At 42.2% G+C, this 16,564-nt stretch overlaps 1 protein-coding gene across 1 annotated transcript in view; it reads left to right on the top strand.

The window, feature by feature from the left end:
* Positions 1 to 6,004: 6,004 nt before the first annotated feature.
* The window catches only part of si:ch73-234b20.5 (uncharacterized protein LOC449923 homolog), a 38,056-nt gene continuing 27,496 nt past the window's right edge, over positions 6,005 to 16,564 (top strand). Inside the window, exon 1 of the mRNA XM_048559723.2 lies at positions 6,005 to 6,162. Coding sequence (XP_048415680.1) covers positions 6,160 to 6,162 — 3 coding nt within the window. The 5' untranslated portion in view covers positions 6,005 to 6,159. The remainder of the gene's footprint in view (positions 6,163 to 16,564) is intronic.

Genomic DNA, 16,564 nt, shown 5'->3' with positions numbered 1-16,564 from the left:
CTCAAAGAGCTTTACGCCCAGTGCAGTTACTCTAGGAAGGACCATTCATAGTCAGAAATGTAGAATTCTTCAAGAAACTGCTCCCACCCTCTCCCTGTCTATCCCCTTACCTAATTACTAACCCAGTCTGCGTTGGGATGTTCACATTCCTCCCTTATCTCTACTTTCTTTCTGCGCCCTAATTTGGCCATCATATCTTTTTGGTTAGCTGAATTGTTGGATGGTGGTTTGCAATGCAAGTCGATACCGTTAGCATGGGTTCAATTTCCGCACCCACAGAGGCTTCCATCAAGGCCATATTTCTCAGCCTTTCCCCTTGATTCAGGTGTGGTGACCTTCAGCTTAAATCATCTGCCTCCAATGAGACCGCAGCCTTATGGTCTGTATGGCCTGGCCGTTTGCTTCACTACCATACGTGGGAACAGAGGTATATGTTAATAAATGTATTATTTTTCTTGTGATGTTGGTCCTGAGGTCTTGGCACAGGCAGGTGGGTAGTGGCTTTCACACCCACAATATTTTACAGAACCTGTACACCAACTGCAGGAAGCCATCAATCCAGCCCGTTGCTGACAGACTTGTTAAGTATTTCCAGTCATTTCTGACCTTATTCAAATTTTCTCTCACCCACCTTGCTTTTGTACCTTTGCTTTTGCTTGCTTATGACGGGAGACAAGCCAACTAGAACAAGACTGAATGTGAAAAGTTCAGCTCACGTTCTCCATGGAATTTCATTTGCCATCTGCCCAGTAGCCTATGTCATTCTTGGGGTTTATCACAAACCTTCCAAATGTGTCACCTGTAAGTTTTGAAATTGTGCCATATAGACCAAGGTACGAGTCATTCATGTATATTAACAAAAGCCTCTTGAGAAATTCCAGTGTACGCCCTTTTCCAGTCAAAGAACAACTGTTCTCTGGTATTAAATGTTATTTTTAAAATACATCTGATTAAGAATAAAAATATTCACAGATTGGCTACACACCAGCATTTGGACAAAGTCACTTCCCACACAAGTTGTTGGCGCTGGGATTTCTTACTAGATCAGGAATGACTGGCTACATTGTTATTATTTGGAGGCAGTAATGTTAGATTGTACATCCTTCTTTAAGAGCTCTTGGGTTGCTTCCTTTAAGAACTCTCCACTTGTGTAATGAGGTATCCCAGCAGGTTCCAAAATCTCAAACATTATGGTTCCAGTGGTGAACAATCCAGATTTTGCTGACAAATGTACTAACATCATCTGAAAGCTGAAGACGAGTCACTGGACTCAAAACATTAACTCTGCTTTCTCTCACAGATGCTGCCAGTTTCTCCAGAAATTTCTGGCTTTGTTTCTGATTTCCAGTGTCCGTAGTTCTTTGTTTTATTTTAAATATTTTAAAGTCACATATTCATGCACCTAAAGATATGCATGATCTCCAGCATTGACTCACTACATTTTTATTGTCAGCATTAGTATTGTCAGCCTTTTACTTTTAGCCGTTACTAAAAGCTGTTACTTTTCTCTACAATGAATGCAAAACATTTTGTAGTTCTCAGAATTCTGTTGTAATCAGAGTTAAAATGAATTCTTTGCTTTCTGAAACTAGCACTGATCAATCTGACAAGACTTCTTTCGACATGATGTTAATAATTAATTTCCAGGTTTCAATGTTAATGTATGTATTCAATATCCAATGGTATGTTCAGCAAATAACTGCAGAGGAATTCTAAGAGATTATCTCCAGTCAACACTGAGTTCTGAGATTGTTGACCAGGTTGCGAACATGAAAATGTTTGAATGTCAAATCAAGTTCAGTTTATTATCTATGGAAAATTCATTTTGAGCTATTTTAAATGTATAAATTAATTATAACCATGAAGAATAAATCACGGGCATCTAACTTGATTATTTTAATATATGAAATGGTTTTAATCAATGAGGCAGTAAAACCATAACATTGACAAGGAATAAGTAATGAGAAAACACAGCAAAGAGATTAATTACTCCCATCATACATATATATCATGTATTCATCAACTCATTATAAGTGTTTGTGTATAAAGGTGTAAACAAGTTCAAGAAACAATTTGTCCTACATCTGAGGGATTATGCCCATTTCCCTGAGTGCATCGGATGATAATACTGAGTCAAGGGGTGATTTTCGCTGTTCATGGCATCTTCACTTTTCTCAAGAACAGATTACATCAAGAGAGATTTGCACATCAAATGGCTTCCCTTTCTGGTTCAACAATTCAAACAGTCTCCTTTTCTAAGATAACAATACAAAGAGAGACATCAAACAAGCATCTTATTCTCTACTAAAGTCATATATAAAGGTTTCATGATTGTGGGATCAATTCAAAAGGACTTAAGTTTTCTGACATTATAATCATGTATATGCCTTGATTGCCAACACTCTATCCTGCTCGCTTCAACCATTCAACTTATTTTAAACTGGTGACTATTCCAATATTCACATCATGAATCGTCACAAGAACAATATCATTAAGTGCTTTTTTTCCATAAAATCCATAATTAGTTCTTTCATTTTGTTTTCCTTCCTAGTTGCATGGTACTAAAAGCTGAAGAGAAATGAACAAAGGTGGCATAAACACAGAGGGGTCATTTGTCTTTCTTGGTGTGAAGGTTGTCATGTTATGCATACACTTAATGCATCAATAAAATCATAACATGTAGGGGGAAAAGTAGGACATTCAGACCATTGAGCCTGCTCTGCCATTCAATGAGATCGCAGCTGATCTGATAATCCTCAACTACACCTTCTTGCCTTTTCTCCAAATCTTTGATTTCCTTATTGAATAAAAATCTGCTGATCTTAGCCTTGAATTTACTTAACCACCTAGCCACAACAGCCTCTACAGTAAAGAATGCTGCTAAAGCTCTGAGAGAAGAAATTCCACCTCACACTATGCATCCATTTTAAGGTGTCTTGATGCAAGTCTTTCTGCCTTAGCCTCAGCCCAATGAGACTGCATCTGACTAGCACTGTCTGAGTTGGTCCTCCACAGCAGTGACTTGCCTGGCACTCATCTGGACTGCAAACAGGGAGTTTGCAATGAAGAGCGAGCCTCAAGTAAAGCTGTGCTGCCAGTGCCTTGGTCTCGATGTTGCATACACTGAAGCATGATTACTATGCAGTTATCTTCCTGCACCCCTTGTAACTGGGTGTGGTAAGACGTCTTATCAGGTTCCAATCAGGCAGTAAGCAGCAGGGAAACTAAATGGTATGTTGGCCTTTACACAAGAGGGTTTGAGTCCAGGAGCAAGAAAGTTTTACTGTAGCATTGCTGAGAGCACACTGCTGTATTATTATTCCCTCAGAGGGTGGTGAACTTTGGAATTCTCCACTGCAGAAGGGAGGCCAAGTCACTGAATATGGTTAAGACAGAAATAGATTTCTAGAAATTATAGGCATTAAGGATATGAGGAGAGAATTTAACATTGAGATAGAGGATCAGTCATGATCACACTGAATGCAGACCAAGCTCAATGGGCCAAATGGCCTACTCCTACTCTTATTTTCTGTATGTTTCTAATTTCCGAGAAACCACCTCTCTGCACCAGCATGGACCGACCCTTACCCACCACGACATTCCATCAGAGCATACGCACTTGGCTGTTGTCCAACAAAAAAAGCAACAAACAAAAACCTTTTCATGACATCCTTACACAACAATATGTTCAAATCTGCAAACAGCTCTTTCAAATCTGTCAACCTTCCCTGAAGGGGTCAGAAGTTTTGCTTTTGGTCAATTAATACCCCACAAAACATTAAGTGGCATCAGGGCAGTTGGTATGGGCAGTGAGTGACACTTTGGATGGCAGGATGGGACAACCTGCAATATGCCCTTTGTCTGTTTGGCAGCCAGCCAGTGCAGCTTCCCTTTAAGGGGCAGCCTGTATTTAACAACCAAAGGCTAATTGGAAAATGTGCTAGTCTGTCATCTGAACAGACTCCCCCACTGTGCATGTACCCATTGCTTCTGGATTCTAGGGTCAATCAATGGTTCTAACTGCTGGGTCTGATACAGAAATTATTTCTCCTGAAGGGGTCTCCAACATTGCAATGGTTCATCTGCACTTCAATACTTGAGGATACAGTAAACAAACACAGGAATGGAGAGAAGCCATTTGCCTTACAGATGTGGTCCACGAGGAAGGGGGTGCTTTCCCAGGTGGCTGTAGATGTCAGCAGCTGTGGCCTGCTGCAAGACACTAAGGCTTGAGGCATTGCAGCACAGACATGGTCAGAGAGCTGATCCTCTCCCCGTAGACATTATTTTGTGGGTCTTGCCTTCTTCCAGCTGGATTTTTGTGTTCACCCTTTCATAAGATGTGCTTTGGTTGAGGAGAAGACAACTGGGATTACTGCTGGTGCTGATGGTGTCAGTGCTGCCATTCATCAGAGGTTCGAGCTGGGGTGCTGCATATCTTGCTCACATGTCGTGTTGGAGGTTGGCAGTTGGCAAGTGCGTTTGAAGGAGATGCAAATGGTAGGTCAGCAAAGAGACTTCCAGAAAGTTGACAAAGAGAAGACATGCTTTGAACAGCACGACTGGAGCTCTTCAATTTCACTGATCAAAGCCTTGCCAGCCTGTCAATTTCACTGAAGAAGCTGTGCCAGTTGTTCACTTGCTCAGCGATCCTGAAAACAGGTATTCCGGCTGGAAAACCCAGAACTGAAGATTCCAGATATACACCATGAGCAATTTGAATGTTTTAATTATAGCTGCACAGATATTCCTTGCTCATCTTCAGTCATAGCCTTGTGAAAGTTGCAGAAGGATGGGATGATGTCAGGAGCCCTATCCAATTCAGTGTCACTTTTAGGGGATTCAGTTCCCAGACTTGTCCAAAACCAATGGCCCTTTGCCTGGGAAAAATCATCTATATTACCATCACCACCACAACCCCAGCCCGTTTGTACTTAGCAATTGAAAAATTGCCTGTAGTGTGCCTGTAGAAATTTCCATTTGCGTTGGTGGCAGTCAAGGCTTTTGATAGAAGCTAAGACTTTGTGGAATAAAGCTCCATTGTTTCTACATTTGCAATGAGCTTGTCTGAAGCAATGTTGGTGGTCAAGATGGAGAGGTCAGAACTGAGAAATGTCAGGAGTACTTAATGCCACGGGAAAGGCATGGTTCCATTGCTATAAGAATGTGGGTATTTATGGAGTCACGGAGTTATACAGCCTGAAAACAGATCCTTCAGTCCAACCAGTCCATGCCAAATATAATCCCCACCTGCCTGCTCCTGGCCCATATCCCTCCAAACATTTCCTATTCATATATCCATCCAAATGTCGTTTAAACATTGTAATTGTACCCACATCCACTACTTCATCAGGAAGTTCATTCCTCACGCAAACCACCCGCTGTGTGAAAAATTTGCTTCTTATGTCTTTTTTATATCTCTCTCCTCTCACCTTTAAAATGTGCCCCCTTACTTTGAAATTCTCAATCTTAGGGAAAAGACAAGTACCATCAACTCAATCGTCACCTCTCATTGTTTTATGAACTTCTGTCAGGTCACCTCTCAACTTCATATGCTCCAATGAAAAGTGTCGAAGCCTGTCCAACCTTTCCTTGTAATTCAAACCTTCCATCACTGGCAACATCCTGGCAAATCTCTCCTGAACACTTCAGCTTGATAATATCCTTCCCATAACTGAGTGTCCAGAACTGGACGCTGTATTCCAGAAGAGGCCTCACCAATATCCTGTATAACCTCCACATAATGTTACTGGCAATTTTGAACAGGTTTTGCAGATGGTAAGTGAAAATCATAACAGTATTTTTAAAAAGTTTTGAATTAGCTGTACCACTGCCAGGAATACCAGGAAAAGCCATATTTCTGAGGGAGGGAATCAGGAAGTACACCTGTTCAGAAACCTATCAGGTGTTGTAAACACCTGCAGAACAGGAAGCACCTCACCTGTTGCTATGGTTTCACTCTGTAACAGGCAACACCTGTACCTATGTTCTGCTAGCTTCAGTGAAAGGAGGAGGGGAAATAATCTTGCATCGGCTCTGCTTACAGGCTTGCGTTCGATGATAATTTTGTAATCCAGTTGTTAAATATTAACCAGCTGGTTCAACATTTTGTCTTCCACTTCACTTATCGGCAAAGGCAGGAGAAGTTCACAAACAACAATGGTAAGCTTTGGGCTTTTAAGTCCAAATTTCTAATTTATGTTCATATCTATATTTTTTAATACAAGTATACTGATGACTTATAAATAAGGTATATAAATATACTGCGTATAGAAGCTTTTACGAAAAGTGCAAAGCAAGAGGTGGAGAACCTAGGAAGCATAATTGTACTGTAATCCGAAAAGACTGGAGATTTTGGGCCTACTTTAGTTTTCCTCCAGGTTCAGCAAAACATATTTTTCCACAGGTATTTACACGTATGAAGAGAATTGTCGTAAAATTTGTAAAAGGACCTTGCTCAAAATATTCGATGATTTGTTATAAAAATCCATTCAGCAAAGGCCTAGCTGAGAAAATGTGGTGTTTTGCATATGGGCTACTACTTTGGGTACCCCTCCCTCACCAAAGCATTAATGGCTCTTTATTGTTTTGCTGTTATACCAACTGAATCACAATTTGCATTACTCCCAGTATAATGCAATAAATATCAAACACAACAAATTACTGTTGCATTGGCTTTTGGATTCAAAATTGTAATCTTTGTCCAGATTTGCCCCTCTTTGCTTTCCCCTTTTCCTGAAGTTGCTGCTTTACACTGGGTGTGACCCCACTATCAAAAATAGCCCTTCATGGTTGTCCAAATGACCCCATTCCAGGTGTCAGGTTGTTTCATCACTACAGGATCACATTTAATCCTGAATCTGTTTTCACCCAAATTTCCCACATATTTTCCCGCAGGAATTATTAGTGATCAGGATCAGGCTCTGTGGATAATATGTTTTTCGTTACCACCCTGGGGACATTGGTACCACTCAGATTGCCTCCCTACTCCAAAACAATGCCAGCTGAGACAGGTTGGATCAGCCCAGGAAGCTGAGGAATTTAGGACCATTCCATGTGTATGATCCAGCACCTCAGAACAAGGTGAAGTTATCGTATAGGGAGAGGGAAGTAAGAGGGGTGAATGTTTGTTTCTTTATGATGAGCCCAACTTCCTGTAGGCCATGTGGGTCTCTCAGAAATATCTGTTGAAAGTCATAGCTGTTAAATTTGATAAGGGTGAAATTCTCAATTATAAACATAAATTATAGCAGAAACATAAACACAAATATACATAGGCCCCAGGGACATTAAAGTGACATTAATATGTTCTCTGTTCTGACCTTTCTTTCACTATCTTTCACTTTTTTCTCATGTACTTTATTCTATGTTTCTCATTGTCTCTTTGTAGGTACAGAATTTATAACAAAAATAAAACTCTTCATGTAAGGAGTGCTGCTCTGAATATTTCTAATAGAGGACTTTGAGTACAACTATAACTAGTAGAACATCCTGGTCTCCACAGAGTCTTAAAACTAAGGTACCAATAGTGCAGACGCTGGATATTTGGTCTGGACTGAGCAGCATGGTGTTCAACACAAAGTCTTTATTGAAGTGAAACTTAAGATGTCTGCCTCTAGGCTGATTGCCTCATCTTAGAAGTCACATGACAATAGCACACTAGGACAGACATTTATATATGGTTGCATTTCAATCCAATTACCCTCTTATTGTTCTACAAAAAAGGTATGTATTGTCACGCAGGTAGTTTTAGATAACCAAATCACCAACTATATACAGTAATATTCTCATGCCTTAGCACTTCATTATTTTCACCAGTCTCTGTGTATGCATTGGATACATAGTCCTGAAATCATGCTAGTCTCTCCATGGTATGTGCACATGCTGTCATAATTGGCAGTTCATTCTCCGTGATGTCCCTTCGGCAGGAAGTGTTATTTGGATTGCTGCAGTAGTTGTTGTGCTGTTTCTGTTTTTGTGTTGCTGTGGACCTCAGTATCTGATGGTTGATGTGTAGGTGGTGCTTCATCTCTTCCCAATCAGCTGCCTGCAGTATTGGAACAGCTTCTCAGCCAAGTGTACGTGCCTGTGGTTGCAACAGTATATCTGGCAGCTCACTTCCACCACCTGTGAAGTGGGTTATATCTGCTCCATGCTGGTTTCAAGTTGCCACTTGGGCTGGCTTTTGTTGAATATTTGTACCCTGACTGGATCTTGCAATGTTTTAACAGTCTTGGCAAAATAAAATTTGGTTTTCTGCCAGTTGATCGTGCTTTTTCACTCACACCTGTTACTATTTCTGGCTTCCATTTTTTTTTTTTGCTTTTGGAACAGTAATTTGGGTGTGGATTGACTTTAGTCTTTGCACTGGACTACTTTCCAAGCCCTCAGTATGTGTGCTTCTCCACTCGAGGATTGCTGTGTGCACATCTGGGCAGGATTTACTTGATTTCTTTATGATTCCTTTAGAATTTTCATTGCCACCTCAAGCCTTTCCTTTTGACTCTGGATAACGTGGGGATGATGTGTCAGATTGAATTTCCCGAATTTTTTATGAAGCTACTGAATTCTTCACTGGCAATAACATTGGGAGTAGAATAGTGTGTAAATTGAATATTCAACACACACCATTATTGAACATAGCAGGTCCACTACCAATGAGTCAGAATCTTACTCTGCTGTGACAAGGTAATCAGTTCCTGAGTGTGATAAGATCTAATTCCACCTTCATCTATGGTTTATCTGGGATGTCATCAACAATGCTCTAGTTTGCTTAGCTCAATATTATTTACAAGCTCTGTCCTGCCCAATGTGGTCCCTTCTTCTGTTACTCATGTTTGGCCAATACAGCATGTCTCTCACCTTCCTCAGACTTGACTCAATTCTTCAGTGACCTGAATGGATGCACTTTAACATCTCTCCTCTCAAATCCTTCAAGATAATGACTATTTCCTTTATGCAATAGGCCACCTTGGGCTGTCAATTCACCTCTGTATACCCAAAATGCTGTGGTACTGTCCGATGCTCACCGGCTATCCTTTATCACTACTTCTTGGAACAGTGGGAGATTTGCATCTTGCTAGATAGCTTTCTTGAATGGAGCAAGGCACTAAGTCTGTTATATTCAGTGTTTCCACCAGGTTGATGAGTTCCAGAGCAATATGAGCTTCTCTCAACAGCATATTTCCATTGTTTGTATGTTATTTCTAGGTAATATCCCTGCAATCAGAGTTACATTCTTTGCAGACACTTTGGAGCAGATAGAAGCAGCTTGAGAAAAATGCCTTGAAGTGACTTGTGATTGAACACGACTGTCACATTGTTACTTCCAAGTAGGTATTCATGGAAATGTGCATGAGTAATGACAATACTAGGTAGTCTTTCTCAATCTGGGGATAACCTGTTTCTGTTTATATCAGCGTCCTGGGTGCTGATGCGACCAGCTGTCATTGCTGCAATAGGATTGCTCCAAGTCGTGTCTCATCAGTGTCACACTGCAGGCTGACTTCTCATTGATCAACACTATTGGTGTTGCAATTGCTAAAGGCTTGATTTCAGTGAATGCTGCTTGTTCCATGCTCCAAAAGCACTGAACATTCTTGGTTGTGAGTATAATGGTTCACTCGCCAATGGCAAACTGGACAAGAATTTTGCCAAAGTGTTAACAAATTGAACAAGTTATTGCTCTGCTTTTGCACCCATTGGTCAGTGCAATACTGTGACAGCTCGCACCCTTTCTGGAGCTGGGTAAAGACCTATCGCTGTCAGTACATGGTCTGGTTACTTGACTTTGGGCATCATTATTTGTAACTTTTTTTTGTTCAAAGTCAGATTCACCTGTTGAGCTCTGTCAAGCAATTACATGAGATTTTGATCATGGTCAGCAATTACTTCTTCTATTGATGCAGCCTCTGAATCATTAAACTATCAGCTCATCTGCTATAGCTTCCACTCCAGTAAGATCACTAACTTCTTCTTATCATCCACATTGATATCTTTCTGGAGCAGTGGAAATTTCAAATGACATGCACAACCATCAGTATCTCTTGAAACGTGTCCAGAATGTAATTAAAAAGCTGCAGATTTTCATCTTGCTTCACTTTGTCAGTAAATATTCTTCACATTTAGAATTGTGAAGATTTTTGCGTGAGCAAATGGTGACAAAATTCCTTCAATAGTCAGAAACAGACAATGACATCACTTCAGGGCTTTATTAAGATTGTTTGGATAACTTTCAGTTTTCAAGATGGTTTCATTGCTACCATTGCTCATCCATTCTGGTGTCACCTTCTTGATTAATTCCACCTTTTCCACCTCTTCTGGGTCTAGGCCTGAAGCGTCAGCCTTCCTGCTCCTGAAATGCTGCTTGGCCTGCTGTGTTCATCCAGCTCCACATTTTGTTATCTTGGATTCTCCAGCATCTGCAGTTCCCATAATCTCTAGATGAGTACAAAGATATGTTCATAGGGTTAAGATGTCTTTCAGAAAAATATCATTTTGAAGCAGAGGAGAGTGCAAGAGCAATTCAGCCCTCATTGTGGAAAATTCCAACTTCTCTCAAGCCCAGCCTGAAAGATAAAGTAGGAGAGGTGGAAAAGAAGCAACTTCTATTTCTGTTTCATCTTTACTGGCTAGCCGTTTCTTTTTAGCCATAAACTTGAGTGCAAAACGATTCAGCGTCTTGCAGTGCGAACGCTGCATTCCCCACTCTGAACATGCCTTCTTCTATTCTGCATAATGTCTTCTGCAGTATTTGTGTCCAGCCCTCGGACTGTGATTGTTCTGCCCTTAGTCCCTGGATATCCATTGACATCATGCAAGGTCTGAAGGTCTGACCTGCCATGAAAATGCTCTTTCTGTTGATTCACAATCTTGTATTTCTGCACAGCTCAGGTACTCTCCTGAGTGTAAGTTTGTCTTCTTTTAACTGGAACATTTTTCACTTTTTGATCCCTTATTACTAAAACAATTAAAATAGTTGATTCTCGAACTGCACCAGTTCTGCAAGCAGCGTTAATGATGTTATAATCGATCGGAGCATTCTTTCTACTTTGGATCCCTAGTATTGGATACATACTGCTCATGCTTAACATTCATTTGGGCCTCAAAGCATATCTTCAAAGTTTTCCAATTTCTGCCATGTGTTGTCTTTCTGGTCATCTGAGACGTTTAGGGTGGAGCAATATTTTGAAACAGTCTCTTCTCAGCAAGGATAAAAATGCAGTGATTCATAATTATCCTGGCTTGACCAACAAATCCGTACTTATGATTCTGCCATTGTTCATGGAAATATTCCCATTTCTGCCTCATATCCCCGGTAAATGGGAATTGGTAGGGGGAAAACTGCCATTTTTGTTCAAGGAATGATCTTCATTTTGTTTTCCACTGGCAGAAATCGAGTAAACTCTGTGGCAATGCTTTTTATTTTGGTTAACCACTGTGTTCAACACAAGGTCTTCAGTGAAGTGAAGCTTACACGTCTGCCTACAAGGGGATGTACCTCATTGTAGAAATCACATGATTATGGCATCCCAGGATAGACATTTGTATGTGATTGCAATTCACTTCAAACAAAGGAAGACACATCCTCTGGCAGAATATAGAAGTACCTGGTCTCCTGTGTATTGGTCAGACAAATAAAAATTAGCGGTTAATGGGATAAACATATCAAACAGAAACAGGCAAGAGATTTATCAAACCACTTGCAAAGAATTCAACTAGAATGAGGCATTTGGGAAATATTTTTAAAAAGGCAGTGTCTTCATGGAAAGTTGTTCTCAAAGTGTGAGAATGGAAATATGTCTAAATGGTGTAAAGATAAATTTAACGTAACTGACATCATTGCTTCTGTTAGTAAACAAGTAACACAAAAAAAACTTTGGCAACACTTCCTCATTTATACTGGGCAAAATCTCCCCTCCCCGGAGAGAGAGAGAGATGGAGAAATTTCTTCAGCCAGAGGGTGGTAACTCTGTGGAACTCATTGCTACAAAATGCTGTGGAGGCCAAATGATTGTGTGTATTTAAGTCAGAGATAGATAAGTTTTTTGATAATTAAGGGGATCAAGGGTTACAGAGAGAAAGCAGGAGAATGGAGTTGAGAAACATTAACAGTCACAATCAAATGGTGGATCAGACTTGATGGGGTTGAAAATGAGGGGACTCAGAAGTAATCAATTTAGTCATTTGTTGACTTCCTTATTCCTTTCCTGCTGTTATTTTGTTTTTAACCCCTGTACACCGGCCTGCAATTTTCCAGCCAAAATGGCGATGCCTGACCACTCATTGTTGATTCTCTGTGATTAAGCTGAAAGCTAAAACACAGCAACCATTAAAGTCCCTTGTCCTTCCTCAGCTCTTTTATTAGGAATAGCCAATGGTTCCCAACTGCTCCCCTCACATAACTGCACCTAAATGTCTGAAAAATTGTACATGTGAGGCTATGACCTCTAAATAATGTGCTTTGTCACTGAGCTGCCATTCACTAGCAGTAATACAATAATACGTTCTGCTTTTTCACCACTGCCAGTGAGATATCCTGGATCACAAATTTCATTCTGACATCAACTCTATTTATCGTGTCCAAATTTTAACCTGACCAGATGAAGTTCTGGTTTCTGATTTAAAATAAGATATTTTTTAAACCTCGTACATCAAAGCAAAGAACTGCACAGATTTATAGCACGTTACATTGCCTCAGACCACATTGAAATGCTTTACAATCAAGGACTAAAGCTGGTTGTGATGTAGGCTCATACAACAGCCAATTTGCAGATAGCAAGGTCTCATAAACAGCAGTTTAAAGAAGTAGAGACAACACGGTGTGGAGCTGGATGAACACAGCAGGCCAAGCAGCATCAGAGGGGCAGGAAAGCTGACGTTTCGGGCCTAGACCTTTCTTCAGAAATGGGGGAGGGGAAGGAGATTCTGAAATAAATAGGGAGAAAGGGGGAGGTGGATAGAAGATGGATAAAGGAGAAGATGGGTGGAGAGGAAACAGACAGGTCAAGAAGGCAGGCTTGGAGCCAGTAAAGGTGAGTACCGGTGGAGAGTTAGGGAGGGGATAGGTTGGTCCAGGGAGGATGGACAGGTCAAGGAGGCAGGATGAGGCTAATAGGTAGGAAATGGGGGTGGGGCTTGACGTGGGAGGGCTGGATAGGTGAGAGACAGGTTAGGGAGGCAGATGAGAGCTGGGCTGGTTTTGTGATGCGGTAGGGGGAGGGGAGATTTTGAAGCTTGTGAAGTCCACATCAACACCATTGAGCTGCAGGTTTCCCAAGCAAAATATGAGATGCTGTTCATGCAACCTTTGGGTGGCAACATTGTAGCACTGCAGGAGACCCAGGATGGACATGTCATCCAAGGAATGGGAGGGGGAGATGAAATGGTTTGCAACTGGGAGGTGCAGTTGTTTGGTGCGAACCGAGCATAGGTGTTCCACAAAGCGGTCCCCAAACTTTCTTGGTTTCCCCAATGTAGAGGAGGCCACATGTGGAACATTGGATATAGTATACCACATTAGCAGATGTGCAGGTCAACATCTGCTTGATGTGGAAAGTCTTCTTGGGGCCTGGGATGGGGGTGAGGGAGGAGGTGTAGGGGCAGGTGTAGTACTTCCTGCGGTTGCAGGGAAAAGTGCCTGGTGTGGTGGGCTGGTGGGGAGTGTGGAGCAAATAAGAGAGTCACCGAGAGAGCGGTCCCTCCGGAAAGCAGATAAGGCTGGGAAGGGAAAAATGTCTTTGGTGGTGGGGTGGGATTGCAGATGGCAGAAGTGTCGGGGGATGATGCGTTGGATCCAGAGATTGGTGGGGTGGTACATGAGGACGAGGGGGATTCTGTTTTGGTTATTATTGCGGGGAGGGGGTGTGAGGAATGAGTTGTGGGAAATGTGAGAGACACGGTTGAGGGCGTTTTCAACCACTGTGGAGGAGAAGTTGCGGTCCTTGATAAACAAGGACATCTGGGATGTCCGGGAGTGGAATGTCTCTTCTCGGGAGCAGATGCGGCAGAGGTGAGGGAATTGGGAATGGGGGATGGCATTTTTGCAGGAAGGTGGGTGGGAGGAGGTGTACTCTGGGTAGCTGTGGGAGTCAGCGGGCTTGAAATAGATATCGGTTTCTAGGTGGTTGCCAGAGATGGAAACAGAGAGGCTCAGAAAGGAGAGAGAAGTATCGGAGATGGTCCAGGTGAACTTAAGGTTGGGGTGGAAGGTGTTAGTGAATTGGATGAACTGTTCAAGCTTCTCGTGGGAGCACGAGGCAACGCTGATACAGTCATCAATATAACAGAGGAAGAAGTGGGGGATAGGGACAATGTAGCTAGTTGCCTTTTATCTGAGAGGAGGAGGATTGATAGACCTGGAAACCTTTGCTGTTCTTCTTCAGTAAGTACTACTGGACCTTTCGTAACCACTTGAGGATGAAATCTAGGGTCAGAATTTTGAGTTCCCCACCACTTCTAGGGCCAGGATCGGAGATGAGCACAAGCTAAAAGTCACTGCGCAGTACCTTGTCCACCTCCACCCTGCCTTGACCTGCCCAATTTTGGTGAGGCTGGACGAGATGGTGAGGTGGGCCACGTGGCAGGGAGCTGCCATGGTTAATTCAGAGCCGACCAAGGTCGATTCAAGGAGGCCCCCTGGGATTTTCCAGTTGGCATCTAGAGTGGTAGGGGTGGGATAGCAGATGATCTCCCAGCTTCAGGCCTGGTGGCTAACAGGCCAGGCAGGTCATCCATGAGTGCTTGGGTGCTGGGACAGCCAAAGGTCTTCTACTAAAAGGTACTGACTCCCCTACTTCCCCAAGTTGCTGCATGTTCCATTTCTTACAATGTGAGGAAGTTGGAGAGAGGGGCAAGCCCTCTGTCCTACATATCCTCCATTAGAACCTGCTGCTTCTTTCAAGGGAAGGCCACTCCAGCTTCCAAACCTTGCCTGCCATCCTTAATTGGATAGCAAGTTTAGTCTCCTGCCAAATTACAGTGACACAACCAGCAAAGTGACCAGATTTTCACCCAATCCCAGAATTCTCACAGTGCAGGATGGCCCCATTCAGCCTGTCATGCCTACATGGGCTCTATTACCTAATGCTGCCTTCTCCCCACATCCCAGCAAAGCAAAGCAGCGTCCAAAACGTTCTACAATGCTTCAGTTGAACCTGCCACTATTAGATTTACAGACAGAGCATTCCTTACCCTAACTACTCGCTATGTAATTTTTTTTTCTCACATTACCCTTTCCTCCTTTGCACATCAATTTTAATTATGTCCTCTTGTACGTTTTTTTTTCTTCTTTTATGGGTGGAAAGAGTCTCTGTCTACCTACTCTCACCATCCTGCTCATGATTTTGAAATCCTCCATCAAATTTTCTCACAGTCTCTTTCTCTTCAAGGAAAGCAGTCCAACTTCTTCAACTCATTCTCATAACTGAAATTGCTCATTTCTGGAAAAATTCTTGCAAATAATTGTATAAAAAATGATTTTCAAACGTCAAAACCAGGTTATATTGAAAACTTAAAGGAAGGCGGGCTTCCTCAATGACTGACATATGGGGCAACCAATGACAGGAGCCCTGGAGTTGAAGGTGGAAGATTATGACTTCTCTATGGAAGACAAAGATACCAACACTTGACCTTGGTTTGTTGAAAAGGCACCAGAAGCAATGGAGTTGTCAAAATTAAAAATGTAGCGGCACCTTCCCTGGAGTGTTCAAGGGAGTGGTGAGGCAGGGATGCAGGTCTGCTGTATATAATGTGTTGGATGTTTCCAAGTAGAAGAGTACAGTTCACATAGATTTTGTCTCCCAGAGGTCCAGTTCATATCTGGCAAATATGAAAATGTGGAAAGCGGAACATTTGAATTGTATTTTGGAAATTGTCAGAGACTGGGAAATTTAACAAAAACCAGACTATCTCAGTAAAAGTGGAATGTTTGGTCACCCCATGCACCAGTGGATGATTACTTCCCCGGGGGACGGTTCAAGATCCAGATACAATCCTAGATCTGGATCTTCTACTAATCCACTAGCACACCTGGCATTAGGCCTACTGAGGTCCTCAAATGCAAAATAATGGCCATTTATGGACCTTAATGCACTTCAACTACATAATATGCTACACAATGAAACATGGGAGAATGTGGAAAACCTGTCTTTTCAGAAAATTAGTGAAAATGTAGCCTCTTGGGGGGGGTACCTTCCCTAAGATTGTATACTGCGTTGAACTCCCTCATCCTGGCTTCTAGACCCAACTCCTATGGGTGCAAAGGCCTGACTTATCTGTGTCCAGTATCCATGACAGTGCTACAGGAGCCTCCCACTATTCTCAGCAGCAAAGACTGCTCTGCCCGGCACCGTCAGTCCATCAGATTGGTCAGCAATTTCATTCCACTGACAGCAACGGGGCACTTGGGTGGGGGGGCGCGTGCAAACCCCAACACAGTGTTCTCTCTGAGGGACAGCCTTTTCATTTAGAGCCAGCCAGTCTGTCATCAACATTTCTTCCACGGGTCGTGATGGGATTGAGCATCTACCAACCCTCCCCATCTCCCTTCAAATCCCCTTTGGAC

Source organism: Stegostoma tigrinum, chromosome 1 (assembly GCF_030684315.1).
Source record: "Stegostoma tigrinum isolate sSteTig4 chromosome 1, sSteTig4.hap1, whole genome shotgun sequence".
In the NCBI taxonomy this organism is placed as follows: domain Eukaryota; kingdom Metazoa; phylum Chordata; class Chondrichthyes; order Orectolobiformes; family Stegostomatidae; genus Stegostoma; species Stegostoma tigrinum.
Note: the sequence above shows the minus strand (reverse complement) of the source record. Positions and strands in the feature narration are given on the sequence as shown.